At 44.5% G+C, this 22,225-nt stretch overlaps 1 protein-coding gene across 4 annotated transcripts in view; it reads left to right on the forward strand.

Moving 5' to 3' along the window:
- The first annotated feature begins 1,888 nt into the window (after positions 1 to 1,888).
- Positions 1,889 to 22,225, forward strand: part of NR3C1 (nuclear receptor subfamily 3 group C member 1) — a 146,462-nt gene continuing 126,125 nt past the window's right edge. For 2 of the 4 annotated variants that reach the window (XM_033926943.1, XM_033926946.1), the window contains exons 1-2: positions 2,365 to 2,646; positions 4,389 to 5,564. In XM_033926943.1, the coding sequence (XP_033782834.1) occupies positions 2,567 to 2,646; positions 4,389 to 5,564 (1,256 nt within the window). In that variant the 5' untranslated portion in view covers positions 2,365 to 2,566. Of the gene's footprint in view, positions 1,980 to 2,364; positions 2,647 to 3,181; positions 3,330 to 4,388; positions 5,565 to 22,225 lie in introns of those variants that run through there. The other 2 variants (XM_033926944.1, XM_033926945.1) reach the window with 2 other exon arrangements.

A 22,225-nucleotide genomic window follows, 5' to 3' on the forward strand; every position in this document is an offset into this window, starting at 1 on the left:
TTACGATAAGATGAAGATAACAGATTATATTTATAACAGTGCTGTAAGTTTAGGTGGAATAGGGAGGGGGGAGGGAGAGGGAGAGCGGGTCAATTGTTTAGGTATTTCTGGAACAGGTATGTTTTTAGGCGTTTCCTGAATTCCCCGTAGGTAGTGGGCGAAAGCAGTTGGTCTAGGTCTTTGCCCCATAGCACTGCTTGGTGAGAGAGAAGGTGTTTGTGGTGTTTTTTCATTTTGCAGCCTCTAACTGGAGGGGAAATGAGTTTTGGGTGTGTGTTTCTATGTCTCCTACATGTCCTTTTCTAGTATTTCCCCTGTGCCCATCCTCCTGCTTTCATCATATCACTATTCTATAATTCCCTCCCCGGGTACAGTATCACTCCTCTATATCCCTATGCCTCCCATCCAGCATCCGCCTTCTGTGTTCTTATTCTCCCCATAGCCATCTTCTCTGTATCCATATACCCTCCCATGTTTAGCATTACAACTATGTGTCCATATACCACCCCCATGCAGCATTCCCCTTTTTGTCTCTGTTAGCAGCTTTGGCACGAACTTCGCTGAAATTCTCCTGAAGCCCAAATCCTCAGTCAAAATGGAATGAACGGATCCAACGCCGATGCTCACCTCGTCTGCACATTCTCTGATCGTGATTCAACGATCCTGCATCACCAGGGTCCTCACTTGGTCAATGACGATCTCATTCTGGATGTTGCGGGCCTATCGGAACATGCTTCACTCTCCACTGATGTGCGGCCAGCTCTGAAGCGGTTGTACCACTCCTTTGCCTGTGTGGTGCCCACTGCTTCGTCCCTGAAGACCTATTGAATCTTGCGGATCGTTTCCACTTGGGAATTGCCAAGGTTTACACAAAATTTAATGCAGTAACGTTGTTCAACTTTTTGTGTCATTTTGTCAAAAAACGAAAATCCAGCAGCACTCACTTACACTTCCTCACTCATCGGCGGTCTGCTGGCGACTGACAGCTTCTGTAGGCAGGAAAAAATTCAAGCATGCGCATTAGGGTCGCCTACATACGTGCACCAAACCACGCCTCCTTAGCTTTATTTGTTTAGGCAAGAAAAATACTTTTTGAATAGCCCTGTAAATGTATTGCTAAACTAATACTGGAGGAAAATACCTTTATGACAGAATGCTATACAAGTTAATAAATCAAAAGAACATCTTTATTTTATAAAGACAAGTGTTAAGCCACTTTTATACAGGAAGCTCCTACAATAATCGCCAGCAGTATACAAATGTTCTCAAATGGTATGTAGTGCAACAGGAAAGCCTTTAAAAACATAATAATATTTTTTTAAAAACCATCTAAAAGTATAAATGAAATGAATAGAATGAAGGAGAAGGGTAAGGGGGAAAGGGAAGGGGTTAAGGGGGATATAGGAAAAAATAGATTAGGTCTATAGAAATATATTTTGGAGGAATGATAAAATATGTTTTATTATGAATTTAATTGTAATGAATATCTCTTTGTATCATATTATTGTATATTTATTTGATTCCTTCAATAAAAAGAGAGAGGGATGAAGAGATCGAACGGCGGTTGGGCGCAGGCCACGTGCGAACGCTCGCGAGCGCCACTTTGCAGGAAAGCTCGGGCAGGCTCGCGCTGCCTTTAAAAAAAAAGTGGCCACGTGGACGGCACGCGCGCCTTCCTCCACGATCCGGGCGGCTCTCGGCCGACAACGTATCAGCGAGGGAAACCCCCGTCCCAGTGCCTACCTTCAAAAACGTCCGTCTTTGAAGGGGGGTGGCACGCGAGCGGCCCCGCCTCCGCCCCCTGACGCAGCTTCCCTCTCTCTCTCTCTCTCTCGCCCTGCCGGAAACAGGAAGTCGCCTGAGAGGGAGGGGAAGGGCGGGACGCGGGCCAGAGCGAGAAGCGGCGTCAGAGGGGGCGGGGCGCCGGAGCAGGGAAGCTGCGGGGCCGGTGGCGGGCGGCCTCGGGGACAAGTGTGAAGGTAGGACCGGGGGGGGGGGGAGCGCGCGCGGTCCCGTTTGTGTCTAACGCCTGGGTGGCTCTAGTCGGTTCCCTCTCCTCTTGTCCCGGGAGCTGCTGTCACGTTGGCTCCACATGGCCAAATGTCTGAAATAAAAACAGTCAGCCCCTCCCCCCCCCCCCCCCCACACTTACTGGCTTCTCGCGCCCAGGCAACGTTCTCTACGCTGTGCACGAGCCTTGCAAAAGGAGACGTAAATAAGCCAGAAAAGCAGACGCCGGATTTGCATCCTCAGACGTCCCATAAGCGAGTTGATTTCGGTCACCCTTTAGGAATGTCGTAAACAAACCAATGCATGCCAACAGCTCCCAACTGAACGGGGGGAGGGGGGGTCGCCCAAGGGGGTGCTGGCTTTGCCCCAGGGGGGGCCGATCGCCCTGAGCTGCAGTTGCAGCCCGTAGCCGACAGGCTGCAGCCTTCTCCGCCCCTCCCCTCCCCCTCCTTATAGGCTCGAGCCGCCTCGCTCCCCTCCCCGTTTGCCCAGTGCTCTCTCGTCCGCGCCGCCTGCCAGAGCTCCTGGAGGAGAGAGCGATCCCGGGCGCCGAGGCATGCGGAGGCCCTCGCCCCGGGCTCTTTCAGGAGAAGGGGAGAGGGGGCTGTTCTCTCGGGCCCCCCCGAGCAAAGCGGGGTAAGATCTGCCGTTCACTTCCTTCACTCGCCAAGTTGGGCTCGATCTCGACATCGCTGGCAAGATCGGCCCATATTGACGGAGGGGAAATTGACGTATCCAGAGTCTTTTTCCTGTCATTTGCCATTTTGAAGCAACTGAATAGAGAGAGCTATTTTTTTTTTTTTTTTTGGTACTCAACAGGGGACAATTGAACCCGAGCAGTGTCGCCTCCCTTAAAAACAAAAAGAGATCATTTCTTTTCATCTTGGGGGGGGGGGAAGTGCAGGATTTTTCTACTTGGGGGGGGGGGGCAAGGTGGCTCCAATGCCACCTCTGCCCAAAGCAAAGGCTTCCCCACTTCAGAAGTGGGCGTGCCAGCCAGATCAACAGGTCTCGACATTTTTGGTTGTTCCAATCGACGCAGCCATCCCGGGCATCCGATGCTGCTTTTTGCCTCTTTTCGGGACTGAGCTGCAAACTTTCTCGCAGCCCGGGAGCCTTTGATTTCTTTCATTTGCTGCCTTGCAACTTTGCAGCGCTGCCTCCTTTCTTGCTTTGGAACGTGTTCGTGTGTTGGGTTTTTGTTGTTGTTGTTGTTTTTGGTTTTTCTCTCTCCCCCCCCTCCCCATCTGTGTGTCAGTTTCCGAGCCGCAGCCTGCTGTCAAGTTTTTCGGGTGCAACGTTCCAGTGTGTTGTTGCAGGTATTGACGTCAACTCGCTTGCAACGCGTCCACCTTCGCCCATTTCTGTTCACAGCATTTGGTGTTACGAAGTTCATCGTTTGACTTTGTTTAGCGAGCTCTCTGCTGAGTCCGGATTTCACCAGTGCCACGCCAATGAAACCATCTTTTCTACTACTAACGCTTGCATTTTGTTCTCTTTTTGGGGCTTCTTAAGTCATGGCAAAGTTCAGTGCATGCAGGCGGATTGTTTGTTGCTCCTAAGATCTGAGAAATATATTGGAAGTATTGCAGCTGATCTAAAACACATTCTGGCAGTTGTCGGGGCTTCTCTCTAATACTCTGGCTAAGGCAGACAATGTTGACACGTCTGGATATCATGTTAGAGAAACGTCTACAAAGGATTTTACTGGGGTGTTGTTTTGGGGGGGGGGGGAAGTTTCTGGTGTTGAAAGTTCTGACTCATAACCACAAAGAAAGACGATGGGTTTAACCTCAATTCCTTCACTTTATGAAACAGGAAGGCACAAAAAGTTAGGAGTGTTTAAAGCTTGCGCATTTCGGTTTCACTTAAATGCAAACCAGATTCATTTATCCCTGTGAAATGTATATATGAGTGTGGACATTTTTAAAGATGGCTAGTCAGTCTCTTTAAAATTTTCCCAGATATTTATTTTGGTCAAAGATTATGGCAGTGGGTGAGTAGCAATAGTATGACTAATGGTAGGAATTCCAGTTTCAGTGGAGGCGCTTAAAGTTGCCTTCAGTGGAAGGTAAAAAGCCAGCAGAGAGGGAGGGTTGAAAAGAGTTACCAGAACTAATTTCGGGGAACTTGCAACCATGAAAACATTTAGTTAATGGAAGGTAACTACTGTAACTAAACTCTCTCAGTTTTCCTTTATACATGGTTGATTAGTTAAAACCAGAAAAACGTGTTAATTTGCACTAATTCTTTGAAGGGACGATCATACTTTTTTTTGGGGAGGGGAAACATGTTTAAGAGTTTTTAAAAAGTTAATTGTGATAGGTGCATCGTGGTGACAATCTAAGGGCCTTAACTTTGCTTCTGTTTATTTTTAGCCATCATTATCCAATGGACCCCAAAGAAACTTTGAATCCTCCCTGTGGACCGCAATCAGCAAAAAGCATGCACTATGGCGAGAAGGCAGGGAATGTGATCGATTTCTATTTAGCTCGCAGTACTGGATCTATTCTCAGGGGTGGAGCTACTGTCGGTGTTTCTACTCCAGTGCCTCTACCTGCTTCTCAGTCTAATTCCAAACAGCGACATGCCTTTGTGGATTTTTCCAATGGATTAAGTAATGTGCCTCAGGCGGACCTTTCCAAGGCGGTTTCCCTGTCCATGGGACTTTATATGGGGGATCCTGATACAAAAGTAATGGGAAATGAGCTTGGCTTCCCACAGCAGGGCCAAATTGACGCCCCTTCTAGAGAAAATGAATTCAGACTTCTAGAAGAGAGCATTGCCAGCCTACAAGCTGCCAACCTACAAGTCAAGTCTGCCGTGTCTGGAGAGCTGGCAAGGAGGAGTCCCATGCCTGAAAGCCAGGACTTCCCAGCCCTGGCGAAATGCGACTCCCTGCAGCCGGGTACCTCATGGCAAGATCGGGCAGGCAGCGATCTCGCTGCCGACAACCTGAAAATGTTCTCCGAGGAGGATAGCAGCTTTGATATTCTGAAGGACTTGGGTTTGCCTTTGCCACCAGACTCCCCCAGCAGCAAAGAGATGAATGGGAGCCCCTGGCGATGCCCGCTGTTTGAGGAAGAGGGGAGTGGTGGATTGCTCTCACCCATGCCACATGAGTCTTTGTCCCTAGATGGTAACTTGGGTGATGACTGCAAGCCCAGATTTGGAGAGCTTGGGGGTCTCGTGCCCACAAGCAGCCTGCTGATTCCTCAAGTTAAAGTCGAAAAAGAGGACTATATTGAACTCTCTACCCCAGGGGTGATAAAACAAGAAAAAACAGGCCTTTCTTACTGTGCGGCACATAAAACGTCGGCCATTTCTGTTCATGGTGTGAGTACCTCGGGAGGACAGGTTTACCACTATGGATTGAATGCTCCTTCACCCTCGAAGCAGCAGGATCAGAAACCCATTTTTAATCTCATTCCGTCTCTTCCTGCTATTGCAAAAGCTTGGAGTGCCTGCCACAGCTCCGAGGACAGCGGCGGTGGAACTTCCTTGGGGACATTGAACTTTGCTGGCAGGTCTGCTTTCTCCAATGGCTACTCAAGGTAAGGAATGCACTTGCTGGCAGCAAAGCCGATGGCACTTCTGAAGGTGAGGCGGTGATCTTTGGCTTGCCAGACGTTGCCACACCTTCTTAGTTATTCTACATCTTGCACTTGCTTCAAATGTCTTTCCTCCTCGCTGTGGCTCTCCGTCTGCTAGTTTGGTGGCTACTAATAAAATGCCTGGCCGCTATGACGGTCTTTGGGATTTGGATGGGGAATGGGCTTTATGTGAAATGTATGTTTCTTATGCTTCTGGCAGGGGCTGAACAGTGGGAAGGGAAGATAAGGGGATTTCAAGGACCCTCGCCCAAACTACCCCAGTGTGGGATTGTGAAAGCCGTGAGAGGAACTTTTGGCAGGATTTTGGTGTATTATGTGCAGCTTTCTGTATCCCCCCCAGCAATCTGGTGGGGGAGGGGAGCAGAGTCGAGTCTTCCCTACCCTGCCCTGCCTGACCCCCCTCTCAATGAATGCTCTACTACCCTAATATACATATTTATACAATTTTATTTCTCCCAGTTTTGTTGTTTCCAGGAATTTTGGGTAGACCCTGTTGAATTCGTTTTGTCTTGCTCCTAATTACAGGCTGACCTATAGGGTCAAAAGTCTTATCTGCCCTCGGTATGAGCTAAGCACCTTAATAAGGGTGCCGTATGTATTCAAAATAGTTTTATTTTGCCTAGAGGTTGGGAGGGGAAATGCAACATGTAATTTTATTTAATGCATAGTAGAAACCATATTTGAGGTCACCTTTTATAGTTTTGGGTTTTTTTTTTTTTAGTATTTAGACTAATACAAGGCTTTTTTTTTGTCTACTTCTTGGCTATCGGGCTAACATCACCTGTGTTTAAATGGCAGTGATAACTGTTAGTTACAGTGTAACAAGTTGCTTTTTTTTTTTTACCTTTCTGTAACAAGTTGTTTTTATTTTGTAATGGATATGTTTCAACCCTGCAGTGGTTGTTTTAGCTGACCTTGACACGCATTTGGAAAATATATCAAGGTCTTAAATCATCAAGATAAAAAGACAGCAATAGAAACTCTGCCCGAGTTACACAGGAAAGGAACAGGTTTCCTGCTATCTGTTCATCTTTTGCTTCTAAATCCCTTTTGACAACTTTATAGTAACATTTTTATGTTGGGAACCACTATGATATTGTAACATCTAAATTTTGTTTATAAGCTGCTTGCAATTAATATCAAATTTTCCTTAATCCTGTTGGGCAATAAATCTAATAGAAATCCGCAGGGAATTAAACTCTCCTTTAGTGACAGGTGTTCTCAGTGGAAACCCTATGTAGAAACAATGGGTGGTGGGCTTTTATGGTTTTGTTTTTTTTGTTCCTAATGCATTTTATTTGTTATGCATTGTCACATCTTATGCCACTGTATCGCAAACTGTGTGCCTCCTGAGATTTCAGGTGTGCCGGGACGCACTGGGGAAGAGGAGAGGCAATCAGCTTCCTTGCTGGTTTCCCCCCCACCCCACTAGCGTTGCAGGACCCATGTGCGAATGTTGACGTAATGTCACGCATGCACATGATGCCATCATGGCGACGTCCGCACACTTCCGGGTGTCTTGAGCCGCGCACATTATGTTTGCTTGAGAAAGTTTACAGGACACTTATGCCTTTCTACTACAAAAAGCCCTTAGTGTGGCAAGTGTTTGCAGTTGGTTGAAGGTGGTGGTTGTTGGTTGGTTTGTTGCTTTTTGTTTTGTTCTAATAAGACTGTAATAAAAGTGTTGTACAACTGTAGAGTGCTAGCATATAAATCCTTTCGCTCCATGGTGCCCAGCTACTTCTCACACAAACTTCTATGCTTCAAACTGCCCGAAAAAGATCTTACTCCCATTTTCTACCAAACCTTTGGAATAATCTACCACCTCGCATCAAATCCCTTCAGGGCCTTCGAAACTTCAGGAAAGCTATAAAAACCTCCCTCCTGCTAGATTGTACGTCACGGTAGCTAATTGTTTCAGTCATGTCTGTCGTGTTTTCCAAACCGAGGCCTATGGAACATTTGTGTTAGATTGTACTATCAGATAGATTCTACGCATTGCGCACCCCGATTCTAAAGCCATGACACTATGCACTGCCGAAAGGGAACCCTGTGTACTATTGTAACCCTATGAGTGTAAATTGTAACCCTATGGAATGTGATACTGTAACACTATGAATGTTAACCTGTAACGTGTTCTGATCTCTCTGAGGACAGGATGTAAACCTAAATAAATAAATAAGTGTAGCTTTTGCTCAGGTAGGCATATAATTTACCCCTCAAAATCCTCCAGTGAGAGTTTACTTCTCAGAATTACTGTATGCTTTTTGTGAAAATGTAATACAAGGTTTGAGTAATACGATGTGCCAGCCGTTAGTCCACTTTTAAAGGTAATACAGTGGTACCTTGGATTACGAGCATAATCCGTTCCAGGAGCATGCTTGTAATCCAAAATGCTCATTTATCAAAGCAAAGTTCCCCATAGACAATAGTGGCAACAGCAACGATTGGTTCCAGAACCCGGGGTATGTACCTGTCGGGGCCGGGTGCTGCAGTGCCGTCTCCTCCGTCCATCATGAAGAACAACCCCACAGTGCTGCTTCGGGGGGGATGCCTTTAATGTGCTCATCTTGCAAAACACTCGCAAACCGGGTTACTCGCAAACCGAGGTTCCACTGTAAGTAGAAATAAGGGGATACCTTTAATTTAAAAAAAGGTATTGCCTTATTTCTTTTTTCTATATATTGCCAGTACAAGTTTGAAATGGTTTTATTTTTCAGCACTGTAAGATATTCTCTGCTGCCGCTCTTTTCTATATCTTAAGAATTGTACATTTTGTGATTTGTGTCCTGGTAGCTTCAGAGCATGCAGAAGGATCAAATGACTGACTGAAGCTGGAGCCCTGGTGCTTGGCCCCGTGTCTCTGATTTGTTTGGCTTTATCGACCTAGTGTACGAGGTGTTCTATTCATGTATTAGCTCTGGCCATAAACGGCTTCCTCTCCTCCCCCAGCTGAGCAGCATGGCAGTGTCGCACCTTTTTCGGGGCATTCCATAAAAGAGCATCAACTCCTTTCCAGATGAAAGATCCTAGTTGAAATGATTCACATCCTGCCTTACACTATGATAAGTATTATTTAGTCTTTCACTGCGCATGCCCGGCATTATTTGTTTATGTCCACCTTTCCTCTGTAGTCCATGGTGGATTACAAAATAAGTGGTAAAATTGTTGCAATGCATGAATTCAAACATATCACACACATGTGACTCAGTCTGCACCCAGACCTCATGTGCTTGTGATGTAAGAATTTTAATAATTCATAGAGACCATTTCCCTTAAAAACTTACACAAAGCCAGAATCCTTAACGCAGAATTCTACAGCTTTTGTTTTTGCACAAAAATAAATGCCATTTTCTAATGCCCACTGAAGAGCGATGCATAGAGCTGCTACAGACCTAACCATACTGGGGACTTAGTACATGTGAGGCCATTGAGTTTTCTGTAGTAAATCAGAGGGGTAAACACTAACAGGAGCATTTGACAGTGACACACAGTTATTGTGAGAATCATTTTGTCAGGTCCAGGGCAGTGTACAAGGTTTGCAGAGGATTTCATGCCCGCTTTTGTTCTTTTTGCAACCAGAAGGAAGCATTGCTAGGTAGGCAGGAGATAACAGACTCGGGGGGGGGGGGGGGGGGTCTGAACAAAACTGAAAGTGAAAGTACATATCGGTGCCTGTTCTTCTGTGTCTAAGTATGAGCGTCAAAAAAATTGTGTGTGCAAGCAATTTTTGTAAATTTTAATGAAAATTTTAAATGTATTAATTTGGTTTAAATTAGTCATAATGACTAATACCAATGGGAAAATATACTGAGATGTCCATTAGAGGAGCTTGTGTGGCAACGTATGAAGCGGCAAACGGGAAAGTTCATACTTAGGCTAAAAAAAAATCTGTATGATAGTTGAAGAATTCATAAACATATCAAAAGAAGACATTTGATCTTCCTAATATGATTTTATTCTGATGCCAATAATGGGAACATGGATTGGAACGGAATTAAGTGCATTGTGTAAATGTAATTGTAGACCTGCCTTATCAAATGTAGAGTTTTAACTGTGTCCATAGGAAACATTTGTCCATGCTAACTTTAATAGGATATTTGCTTCACAACTCAGACATTTAAATCAAGTCAAGCATCCTTGTGCACTCTAAAATGTATTACTACATTTAAACATTAAAAAAATCTCAAAGTATAATTCACTAGAACCACAAAAGATCACATTAACCACTGCTAGCATTGAAAATAAGGCTTTCCTCAGATCTCATTCATCTCTAAGCAGACATTTTTTCCCTCTCTTCACTTCCAGACCTTGTTTGAAATTTCAGATAGAACCAGCATCCATAATTGTCTTTAATGTGTTTCAAAATCATGTCAAAAGTGCTTAGAAGCTGCTTATAATCATCTCTCTGGAAACATGTTAACGTCAGCTTGACTGGTGAGATGTGGGGGTGGGGCAGAAGAGGAATGGTAAACGTCCACCACAGTTCTACATGGCCTGCTATTGAAAATGGCTGATGCCTGATTAGGTTCATGTTGTTTTTGATTATAAGATACTACTGAAGAGTGAGCAAAACATAAGAATTTCAGACCAAATGTCCATCTAAGCCAGCGGTCTCAAACTCAAACCCTTTGCAGGGCCACATTTTGGATTTGTAGGTACGTGTAGGGCCGCAGAAAAAAATAGTTAATGTCTTATTAAAGAAATGACAACTTTGCATGAGGTAAAACTTGTTATAGTTTATAAATCTTTCCTTAATTGCTTCTGATAATTTCAGCTATACACAGCCGAAAGCAGTGCAATATGCAGAAAGTTAAGTTTGGATAGTTTTTCACTTTCTGCATGTTGCACTGCTTTCAGCTGTGTACAGTATAGCTGAAATTATCAGAAGCAATTAAGGAAAGATTTAAAAACTATAGTTTTACCTCATGCAAAATTGTGATTTAGATTCTAATCTAAAGTATCAACTGCAAGAGACAAGATTTTGGTGTAGTCCTCTAAGCTTTTTTGTAGAGGGGAGAATCATTATCCGACTTGTGCCTGGAAACTTGTGCTTTAAGTGTCCGGTGGTCACGTCCGCAACTGCCTTCAGTTCTCACTTCCAGCACCAGACACAACCGCCATCTTACATCAAGCAGTCACTGCCAGGAGAGGTACCGAATTTCATGAGTTCACGAGATTATGTACACATGCACAAGCTGCACTGCCTCCAATGGTTACCTTACGTTCCGCAACGTTGCCCGCCTCACTGCTGTAAACCTCACGCAAGTGCTTTCCTGCGTCTGTACGCGATTGTCCTCTCCACTCCACCTCACAATCACATACAGATGCAGGAAAGTGCTTGCATGAGGTTACAGCAGTGAGGTGGGCAACATTCCAGTACAATGGTAACATACCAAGGGCCTCAAAATAGTACCTGGCGGGCCACGAGTTTGAGACCACTGATCTAAGCCCAGTATCCTCTTTTAACAGTGACCAATACAGGTCACAAATACACAGAAAGTGATATGATTCCATGCCACTTGACCCCAGGGATAAGGCATACCCTTCATTATGGTTTTTACTCTTTTCCTCCAGGAATTTGTCTTAAGACTTTTTAAACACAGGTACACTAATTGCTCTTACCACATCCTCTGGCAGTGAGATCAGAGCTTAATTGTGTGTTGAGTGAAAGACATATTTTCTCCTATTCATTGTAAATGTATTTACGGATTGGATTGGATTGATGTTTTTTTGATTTACTGCTTTTGACATAAGTATTAAGTGGTATACAAACATACATTTACATATACAAAATACTGTATAACTTCATAACATATCTTAGTCTTTGTACTCTTTGAAAGAGTAAACAATCGATTTTTGCATTTACTAAGCAATCAATAGCTCAGCTGGTAGGACTGAAGACAAAACTGAGACTCCCTTAGGTTGCTAATTCACATACTTGATCTATTCTCCTTTTCATTTTCTTCTTTCGTACAAAATCCAACTTCCTTCCTACTTGGGATTTTGTAGGCAAAGCCCTGAAGCCCGGCGTCTCATTGGACAGACGTTGCAATAACTCGCATTGCCAGCTCTAGAATTCTTCAGCTTTCTGTGGCTTTGCGTGCCACGGCTGTAGCTACATGTGCAAGATGGCAACGCTTCAGAATGGTTTCAGCATTTACATATTTGGAGCCTTGTGTTTTAAAGAAAAAATACTCTTTTGAGGAAATTGAAACCACAAGACACACTGAATCACTTTTAACCGATTTATGTTGCTTTGAAGGTGAAAGCAGCGGAGACTTTGGAAGGAAAGGGAGCCTGTGCTCTACCAGTGTGTCAAATTAGGACACCAGTGTATATTTTTTCCTTGCAGAAAGATAAACCTGATGTAGTCATGTGAAGTTCTTTATCCTTATTTGTATTTAAGATGCACCATTGGAACACTGGTGCTTGCTGTCTGCTTTTTTGAGGGACACTTGCCCCCTCCCCCTTCCCTGGATTCTGTATGGTGCTTAGATTTGGGCGCGCTTCGAAGATTCAAGTGCAACTTGATTGGCTAACAGTTGGATGTTACATTACTTTACATTAGAGATTTCTATTCCGCCATTGCCTTGCGGTTCAAGGCAGATTACAAAAGAATTACAATAAAGGTATTACATGAAGAAGATATCTGGTCATTTCTAGAGGAGATAAAGAGTAGATGAGGTTGCTTTGGGGAATCGGGAAGGTATTGGGAAGTGGGAAGGAGCTAGCGGTATTGAGTCGTTTGCAGGAATTTCTTGAAGAGTAGCGTCTTTACTTCTTTTCTGAATGTTTTGTAGTCTGGGGTCATAATCGGTAGATTGGAGATTTGATTGTCGAGTTTTGCTGCTTGTGTGGCTAGGAGGTCGTCGTATAGTTTTTTTCCGTTTGACTTCTTTGATTGGAAGGTGTATGAATACATAGTAACATAGTAACATAGTAGATGACGGCAGATAAAGACCCGAATGGTCCATCCAGTCTGCCCAATCTGATTCAATTTAAATTATTATTTTTATTTTTATTTTTCTTCTTAGCTATTTCTGGGCGAGAATCCAAAGCTTTACCCGGTACTGTGCTTGGGTTCCAACTGCCAAAATCTCTGTTAAGACTTACTCCAGCCCATCTACACCCTCCCAGCCATTGAAGCCCTCCCCTGCCCATCCTCCTCCAAACGGCCATGTACAGACACAGACCGTACAAGTCTGCCCAGTAACTGGCCTAGTTCAATCTTTAATATTATTTTCTGATTCTAAATCTTCTGTGTTCATCCCACGCTTCTTTGAACTCATTCACAGTTTTACTCTCCACCACCTCTCTCGGGAGCGCATTCCAGGCATCCACCACCCTCTCTGTAAAGTAGAATTTCCTAACATTGCCCCTGAATCTACCACCCCTCAACCTCAAATTATGTCCTCTGGTTTTACCATTTTCCTTTCTCTGGAAAAGATTTTGTTCTACGTTAATACCCTTTAAGTATTTGAACGTCTGAATCATATCTCCCCTGTCTCTCCTTTCCTCTAGTGTGAATGGAGTGTGAGTTTTCCTATGTCTTGTTGAGGTAGTTTGGATGAGACGGTTGTTCAGGTAGGTTGGGCTGTCGCCGTTTATGGTTTTAAATAGTAGACAGTAGAATTTGAATAGTATTCTTGCCAGAATTGGAAGCCAGTGTGAGTTAACAACCAATTACTAGTACAGTTTCAGTTGAATCATTTTATATTCCACTATTGCCAACAAATAGATGGGCATAGAAAGAAATAGATCAATTAAACTAAGATATACATAAGTTAACAATACATTATCCCATTATTAACTATTAAATGTCTGAAACAAAAAAGTTTTAAGTGCTTTTTAAGTTACTATAGATCCTATTTGAATTGGCAGGATTGACCATACAGAGGAGGCCTGATAAGGAAAGGAGATAGTAAACAATCTACCTCTTAGCATCCTCTGGGAGTGCCCGCGCTGCTCCTTGTGACCCTGGGCAGGTTTCTTGGTTCCCCATTGCCCCAGGTACATTAGATAGATTGTGAGCCTACCAGGAGAAACAGGGAAAAATGCTTGAGTACCTGTTCTGAGCTCCCCTGCGAGAACAGTAAAGAAAATTGAATGAATAAAAAATAAACTTGGAGATTGTAATATGAAAGTATTCTGAACATTATAATATTGTCCTATCAATGGCCTGCAAATTAAATTGTTCATATATTGTGAGGTCAATCCATATAATATTTTAGACATCAAGCAGCACAGGAGCAATTAGGATGTGCATGCTATTGAATAACACTGAGCGTCTAAATCCCATAGTGTATATCCCAGAAGGGGTTTTGGGCATTTCAAAAAGTCACGCACAGTGTGATAGAATATCAGGTGTCCGTGCCCAACTCGGGTGCTGGGATTTATACTAGTTTTCAGCAGGCTAAGCCTGGCGTCCAGAGTTTGGTACGGGAAATGGCGTGAAGTGCTATTCCATAAAGAGCATGTGCCATTCTTTTTCCGGTGTCCGTTTCCGAGCGCGATTTATAGTTTCTCACTTTGTGTTGCGCAGCTACTGAAGCTGTGTTCAGAAGTTTTTTTTGTGCCTAAATTCTGGAACAATGTTCTTTAAATTGAAACATAGCCCTGTATAATACTCCTTCAAGTACAATATGTCCCCTCTTGCTTTACATATTGAGGCATTGCATAAATAATAAAAGTAGAATTGACTAATTTTGTGAACAGTTACCTTGGGTCCTATGAGTTTATAATTTAGAATAGAGCCTGCTGTCCTTTTAGCAACTAACCCCCCCTTTTACTAAACCACGATAGCGGTTCTTAGCACAGGAAGCTGCACTGAATGCTCTGTTCTGCTCCCGAAGCTCATGAGAACTCTATCACGTCAAGAGCATCGCGAAGCATTCAGTGCGGCTCCCTGCGCTAAGAATCGCAGTTTAGTAAAAAGGGGGGTTAGTGTGTACAAGCATGTTGAAGATGAGGTGCGTCATTGTCATTGTTAGTGTTGATGTTTTTCTTCCTCTGTTATAATGTAGAGAGCAGAGTTGTGCTGTGTATGGGCTGCACAGTCTAAGACAGGGGTAGGGAACTCCGGGCCTCGAGAGCTGTATTCCAGGATTTCCCCAATGAATATGGATTGAAAGCAGTGCCTGCAAATAGATCTCATGCATATTCATTGGGGAAATTCTGAAAACTCGACTGGAATACGGCTCTCGAGGACTGGAGTTCCCTACCCCTGGTCTAAGAGAAATCGCTTGGTTTTAACATTTCTGCATGACGATAAAGGTTTCTCTAGAGCAGGGGCTCAGCCCTGGATGGGCCTAGACTGGTCTGGCCCAACCACTTTGGGATCAGGCACATCCACGCAGCAGCCACAGGCCGCTCTTACCAGCCCACCCCCCCAGTCTGTGCAGCCTCTTTCTCTCTGTCCCTCCCTTCTCACCCCCATCCCATGCAGCAGATCTTGCATGCTGCCAACAGCTGACCCAGAAGCCTTCACTCTTGACGCATTTGCGTTTTTTGTCAGATGGAAGGCTTCTTGGTCAGCTGCCAATAGGACCAATTGCCAGTGGCCTGAAGAGGAAGAAAGAGGCTGCACAGGCAGGGGGTGGGGGGAGTGAGAAGGGAGGGAGAGAGATTGCACAGGCTGGGGGGTGGGTGGGAAGGGAGGGATGGAAAGACCTGCCCACAATAGGCTCAGGCCCATCCAAAATTGGCTGTCTGGTTATGCCACTGGACACACCTAAGCAGTTGGGTTTTCAGGATACCTGCATTGAATTTTCATAAGAGAAATTTGCATGCCCTAATTCTGTTGTATGCAAATCTTTCATACACATCCAATGTGAATATCCTGAAATCCTGACTGGATTGAGAACCTCTGCTCTAGAGCCAAAGGAGGGGTCAGGGTGGAACAGTCTGGACAAGATCAGATTTAGTGGTGGGGGTAGAACTGGAACCCGGGTCTCTACAATACGTCTTGTTATCAAGTTGGCTGCTCTGTGACATGGTGGGCCTCTTTATGACAGTAGCCTTGCATGATAGGTGTCTAATAGAGACCCCAGGCTGCCTGTCCTTCTATCACTCCAGCTTTCTCTTTGCAGAATACAGCTGACTGTTTTGTAAAGCCCTTGTTGGAATGTACCGGTAAGTGGGATGGAATTTATCTTTTTTATGGTATAATTCAGTAAAAAAGATTTAAACATAAGTCTGTGATCCTGTTTTAATGCATGGGAGTGTGTTTGAGAGTAGGACTGCCAGGTTACCTGAGGTGTTCTTTTAAACAAGCCACACAAAACATTTTGAGGAATGCCTGGAAAGAGGACCACACATGAAATCTGAACATTACCCCAGGAACAAAACCAGTAACAGATGATGTCACAATCCTATGTCCTGAAATAAACTCTGTGCTTGAAAATCCCAGACACTTTGTTAAAACTGCTGCCCTCTGCAAACACAAAAGCTGTTAATGAAATGTTTTTGGCTCTTTTGCATCGACATGAAACCATCATGGATACAGCATTTGTTCTGCAGAGAATGAGATGTTACCTAAGTGGTAGATTTTTCCAAGCCACTATAAAAGACTGCATGCAGGTTGTTTCTCCTGCTACGCAGAAGCTTGGCAAAATCACACACCTCATTCACACGCCTAGTGGTTTTTATAGCCGCTGAAGCAGCCCCTGGAAGGGGTAAAACAGGGCCATGTCGGGCTACTGTCTATTGTAAGTGTAGCTTATTAATTCTTTTTGAAAGGAGCTTCTCATCTGATCTACTGTGTTTTCTGTACCACATAATAGATATTGCCAGGACTTAATTTCTGAGCGGGATTGGCTTGCTATGCATTCCTGCCACTGCTTTTCTGACTTTGGAGCAGCAGTGCTGATCTGCTGTAAACTAGAGAATGACACGGTGACGGTTTACCCGCGGCCACCGCATTTAAGCCGCGGGTCACCGCCGAAAACGGGGAAGAAAACTAGCAGTCGCTGCGGTGACGGGGACAAGGCCATTCACCGACCGCGGAAACGGTGAACAGGTTTGTCCCCGCGGGCCAATGTACCCCCTTCTAGGAACCGCTATTTCACCGTGCTCCTCATTTGTCATTTCAACCCTTCCTGCCAATCGCAGCAGAAGGGTACCCAACCCCTCCTGCCGGTCCTCCCAATGGCCTCCCCTAAGATCGCCGGCAGGAGGGTACCCAACCCCTCCTGCTGGACCCCCCCCCCAACGAACCCTCCCACCCCGGAACCCCCTTAGTCTTACTTTTCAAGTTGGACCGGACAGCTCCTCGCTCGTCTGGCCAGCAGGCCTGCCTCCGTCCAAATGAGGCGGGCCCGCCCCTCCCCTCCCCTCCCCTGCCTCCCAATGGCCTCCCCTAAGATCGCCGGCAGGAGGGTACCCAACCCCTCCTGCTGGCCCCCCCCCCCAATGAACCCTCCCACCCCGGAACCCCCTTAGTCTTACTTTTCAAGTTGGACCGGACAGCTCCTCGCTCGTCTGGCCAGCAGGCCTGCCTCCGTCCAAATGAGGCGGGCCCGCCCCTCCCCTCCCCTGCCTAACCCACAGGATCCTAGGGCCTGATTGGCCCAAGCACCTAAGGCCCCTCCTATAGCGGGAGTGGCTTTAGGTGCCTAGACCAATCAGGCCCTAGGATCCTGTGGGTTGGGCAGGGTAGGGGCGGGCCCGCCTCATTTGGACGGAGGCAGGCCTGCTGGCCAGACGAGCGAGGAGCTGTCCGGTCCAACTTGAAAAGTAAGACTAAGGGGGTTCCGGGGTGGGAGGGTTCGTTGGGGGGGGGGTCCAGCAGGAGGGGTTGGGTACCCTCCTGCCGGCGATCTTAGGGGAGGCCATTGGGAGGCAGGGGAGGGGAGGGGCGGGGCGGGCCCGCCTCATTTGGACGGAGGCAGGCCTACTGGCCAGACGAGCGAGGAGCTGTCCGGTCCAACTTGAAAAGTAAGACTAAGGGGGTTCCGGGGTGGGAGGGTTCGTTGGGGGGGGGGTCCACCAGGAGGGGTTGGGTGCCCTCCTGCCGTGATCGCTGGGGGGAGGGGAGACTTGCAGCCGTAGCCGCGGTCACTATGCTAATCACGGCAGCATTTAAAGTACATGTCGTGTTTGTTTTTGCATTGCTAGCCCCAGGGGTGGTGGAAGATTAGTGATTGAAAAACTGTATGAAAAATAACTATTTTAAATTTAGTGATCAAAATGTGTCAGTTTTGAGAATTTTTATTAATTAATTTTTTCTCTGCGTGTTTTGTTTTTGTATAGTTATTAACTAATAATTAACTAAGTTTTAAAGTTTTAAAGAATGTTTCCTTTATACGTAAATAAAGAAAAGTGAATGGGATTGCAGTGGCGGTGACGGGGCGGTGAATGGGGTGGCAGTGGCGGTGACGGGGCGGTGAAGAGGATGGTGAGACGGGGACGGGGCGGTGACGGGGTTGGTGAGACGGGGACGGGGCGGTGACGGGGATGGTGAGACGGGGACGGGGCGGTGACGGGGACCAATTTTTTCACCGTGTCATTCTCTACTGTAAACCCCTCCCCTCCAGCTAGCCTGCAGGAGGGGTGAGACCTGGAGTAGAACACAATGTCTATACACACTAATGCCCTCTTCCCTAGAACTCCTTGCCACCCCTCTGCTGAGCTCCACATTTCCGCTTCCCTTTTTTCTACAAATTACGCCCTGGTTATTGCCACATTCCTTCCCTAGCCTGCATCCTCTTCCAGCAGGCGGCCTCCTGAGGTCTGTGCACAGTGACATCTTCCACAGTTATCTATGGTCTACTTGCTACACCTAGGAGGGCATTCCCTTCTGAGGTAGCGGCTCGAACCTCAGTGAAATACTCACCATAGCTCAGGTATCTCTCTCTTCTGTACAGCCATGATATTTTCATTCTCCAGTCGCTGCTTATGTAACATTCCCTACTCCCACACGTGTGCGTGATGTCATCGCATCAACATCTGCGCACTTCCAGATGCTTTGAGCTGCGGCCACCACGTTTAGTTTGCTGTAGCTTGGCAAAGCTTGTGAGACACTGTCCTACATCCTTTAAAACAAAGCAAAGCAGTCTGTATGCTACACCCGTATTATGGAACAGACTTCCAGGAGCTCTGTGTTTGTGTACTTCAAGGTTACATTAAAAAAAAAATTGTTAAAGACACAAATATTTGTGAGGGCATTTTATGAAGTAATGATAGTAGAAAGATAATGGAGAGGAGGGTGATTGTGATGTCTTGGTCATCATGTGTATAGATAAAGGGGAGAGTGTGGCACCGTAGTTAAGGCATAGCCTCAATACCCTGTGGTTGTGGGTTCAAACTCCATGCTGCTCCTTGTTACCCTGGGCAAGTCACTTCATCCCCCCATTGTGAGCCTGCTGGGACAGACAGGGAAAAGTGCTTGAGTACCTGAATAAATGCATGTAAACCGTTCTGAGCTCCCCTGGGAGAACGGTAGAGAAAATTGAATAAATAAATAAATGTTTATTTTGTATGTTTTTTTTAAATTGTAATCTGTATAGGATTTATGCAGAATAAAAATTTTAAAATAAATAAAATTCATATGGGTATTTCTAGCCCTGGATGAGGAGGGAATATATTGTTGATCAGTGGTAGTGATTATTATTATTTTTTTTTTTTTTTCTTTTTTGCAATCCCAGATTTTCAGGTATGTACAAGGGATTGTTGTATAGCCACCAATTTGTTTTCTTCGGTGTTCTCCGAGTCTTTATGCTGATTATGAACAAATTTAAATGGTTTAGTTGCTTTGTTCTCAGATTATTGTCCGCCTCTGAGGAAAATCTCTTATTTTTTTTTTATTTTTTTATAAGCCAACAAAATTTCAGTTACTGATTTTACCTCAAGTAAAAGGAAAAGTGTGTCATTAAGAACTTGTAAGTGAATTATTTCAGAAATGTTTGGTCCTGCTTCATATTTAGGGCTGACTTCATTTTGGGGTGGGAGTTATTTCATCAGGCATTGGGATCAGAGCTGTGGGCAGCCACCCACTTATATTCTTTTGATTCCTCTGGCTGTGCAACTTGGAAACTGCTAGGCTGCCACAGCTGCTGGTGACCAAAGGAAGCTGGGACTGTCAGCAGCTCCAAGCTTTGCAAAGTAATAACCTCAGAAAATTGTTGGCGCTCTTGTGCGTAGAAGGTGCTAAACCAGTAAGACCACATAGTCCATAGTGCCAAAGAGGACTGACGAGGAAGGGCAGCTTTTTAAAATAGGATCTCCCTTCTTTCCACCCACGTCACAACAGCCACTTCCTGTTCTTTCTACGCAAGCAACACTAGTGGGGATTTCAGAGGACAGCATGAGAGATGAAGCATCGCCTAAGGTGTCGCAGGTGTCAAAGTCAGTCCTCAAGGGCCACAATCCAGCTGGATTTTCAGGATTTCCCCAATGAATTTGCATGAGATCTATTAGCATACAATTAAATAAGTGCATGCAAATAGATCACATGCATATTCTTTGGGGAAATCCTGAAAACCCAACTGGATTGAGGACCGACTTTGACACCCCTCATGGATGTAGCATGTTTGATATGCTGTGCTCCTGTTCTATAGAATGCCTGCTTTATCTTTTTTAATATAACTTTCCCTAGGATGCTACACTCTTGCTTTGTAAACTCGGTTCCTTGTATGATTTTTTTTTTTTTTTTCTGTGTGTGTGATCCTTTTCTAAAGCTTCATTCACTGATCTAATTTGCAGTATGTGACTGCGGTCAATCATATGTTTTTAGAATCATCATTAAATTTCTATATTCGTTTAATAGCTAATCAGCCCCATCCTATCAGGTACTTAGGCCCAGATTCTATAAACAGTGGCTTAAGTTAGGCGCTGGTATATGTCCTACTGGCACTTAACTTAAGTTAAAATGCCATTTAAAGGTTTTTGTTTTTTTTTAAATGTAGACGTCTACCGGCTCCGGAAAAAAAACAGCGCCGGAATCGCACTTACAGAGATGTTTTAGGATGCCTAATGCCGGAAGTGGCGTTAGATGTCATAAAGCACCTCTGAAGGCGGGATTCTATAAACGGCACCGTTGCATGATTGACACATGATCAGCGACAGTTTTAAAGGCGTCTACCGCCATTCGCGCCATATATAGAATCCAGGCCTTAGGGCTAAATTCTATAAATGGCCTCCAAAGTTAGGTTTCCCAATATAACAACTGGGTGAAATTCAAACAATAAAAGTTCCCAAAGGACTGTGAACTAACAAAAACAAAAAAGGAAACAAAAAAACATTTAAAAGAAAAATAGTATAAAAAAACATTCACCAAAATTTAAATACCTTTCTACCGTTTGAGGATGGTGCTATGATAGACTCTTTGAAAGTCCTTGTACCCATTCTACCCCACTCAGGATTTTGTAGGCTTCGATCCTATCTCCCCTCAGCTGTCTCTTTTCCAAGCTGAAGAGCCCTAACCTCTACGAGAGGAGTTCCATCCCCTTTATCATCTTGGTCGCTCTTCTCTGAACCTTTTCTAGTGCCGCTGTATCTTTTTTGAGGTAAGGCGATCAGAACTGAATGCAATACTCAAGGTGAGGTCGCACCATTGAGTGATATAGAGGCATTATAACATTCTTAGTCTTGTTTACCATCCCTTTTCTAATAAGTCCTAGCATCTTGCTTGCTTTCTTGGCTGCCACCACACATAGGGCGGAAGGTTTCAGCGTATTGTCCATGATAACACCCAGATCTTTTATTGAGTACTAGCATCTGGTAACTATGATTTGGATTATTCTTCACAATGTGCATCTGACCATTTGTTCTGTGTTTGTGATTTATAAAATGACAGTTGTGCTGAATATTGCTTCTTTTTATACTTTGATAAAATGATTTCAATATAAAATCATAACTATTCGAGGCTTGTGCGGTTGGGATCAGACAGTTTGCAGGGATGGGGATAAACTTTGTACCTGTGTCATTCTCTAGGTGCCACTTTCACCAATATAAATATAAAATATATTAGATTTTGTAATCTTCAAAGAATTTGATATCAAAATGTATTCTGAAAGTAAAACATATCTTGAAATAAATGAGTTAATCAAATTATTACCTGTAGAATAAGAAATTTAAGCATTATAATATTTGCATGACATACAATTTAATTCTATTAGGAGTCTGAGTTGGAGTCAGCATATTTTCACTGACTCCGGCTCCAGTAACCCAAGAATTGCTTCTGGCTCTACAGCCCTGCCTGGAAGTCCTCCTTTTTGCTAACCTGTGCAACTACTTTGTGGTCTCAGTAGTTACTGTATATACTCTGATATAAACTAATCCAAATATAAACCAAGGTATCCTTTTTTTCCTTCCAAAAAGGAGTTTAAAAAAAGGCTGGCTCTCCATGATAACCCAAATTTCTAACCTCAGTTTATATTCAAGTCAGTCTATAAAAACTGTTCACCCTCCCCATCAGCTATCGCACAAGTCACTAAACATAATACAAATATCCGTGATGCATATATCCCAAAGCTAACATATTCACAGCAAGGCCCCTACATAGGAAAACACAACTACAAGCAACCATAAACTTAAATAAATGTAGACAGATTTCAAACTTAAACCTCAGGAAACCATGTGCAGTTCAACACCAGAGAAAG

This window comes from Geotrypetes seraphini, chromosome 18, assembly GCF_902459505.1.
Source record: "Geotrypetes seraphini chromosome 18, aGeoSer1.1, whole genome shotgun sequence".
Classification (NCBI taxonomy): Eukaryota; Metazoa; Chordata; class Amphibia; order Gymnophiona; family Dermophiidae; genus Geotrypetes; species Geotrypetes seraphini.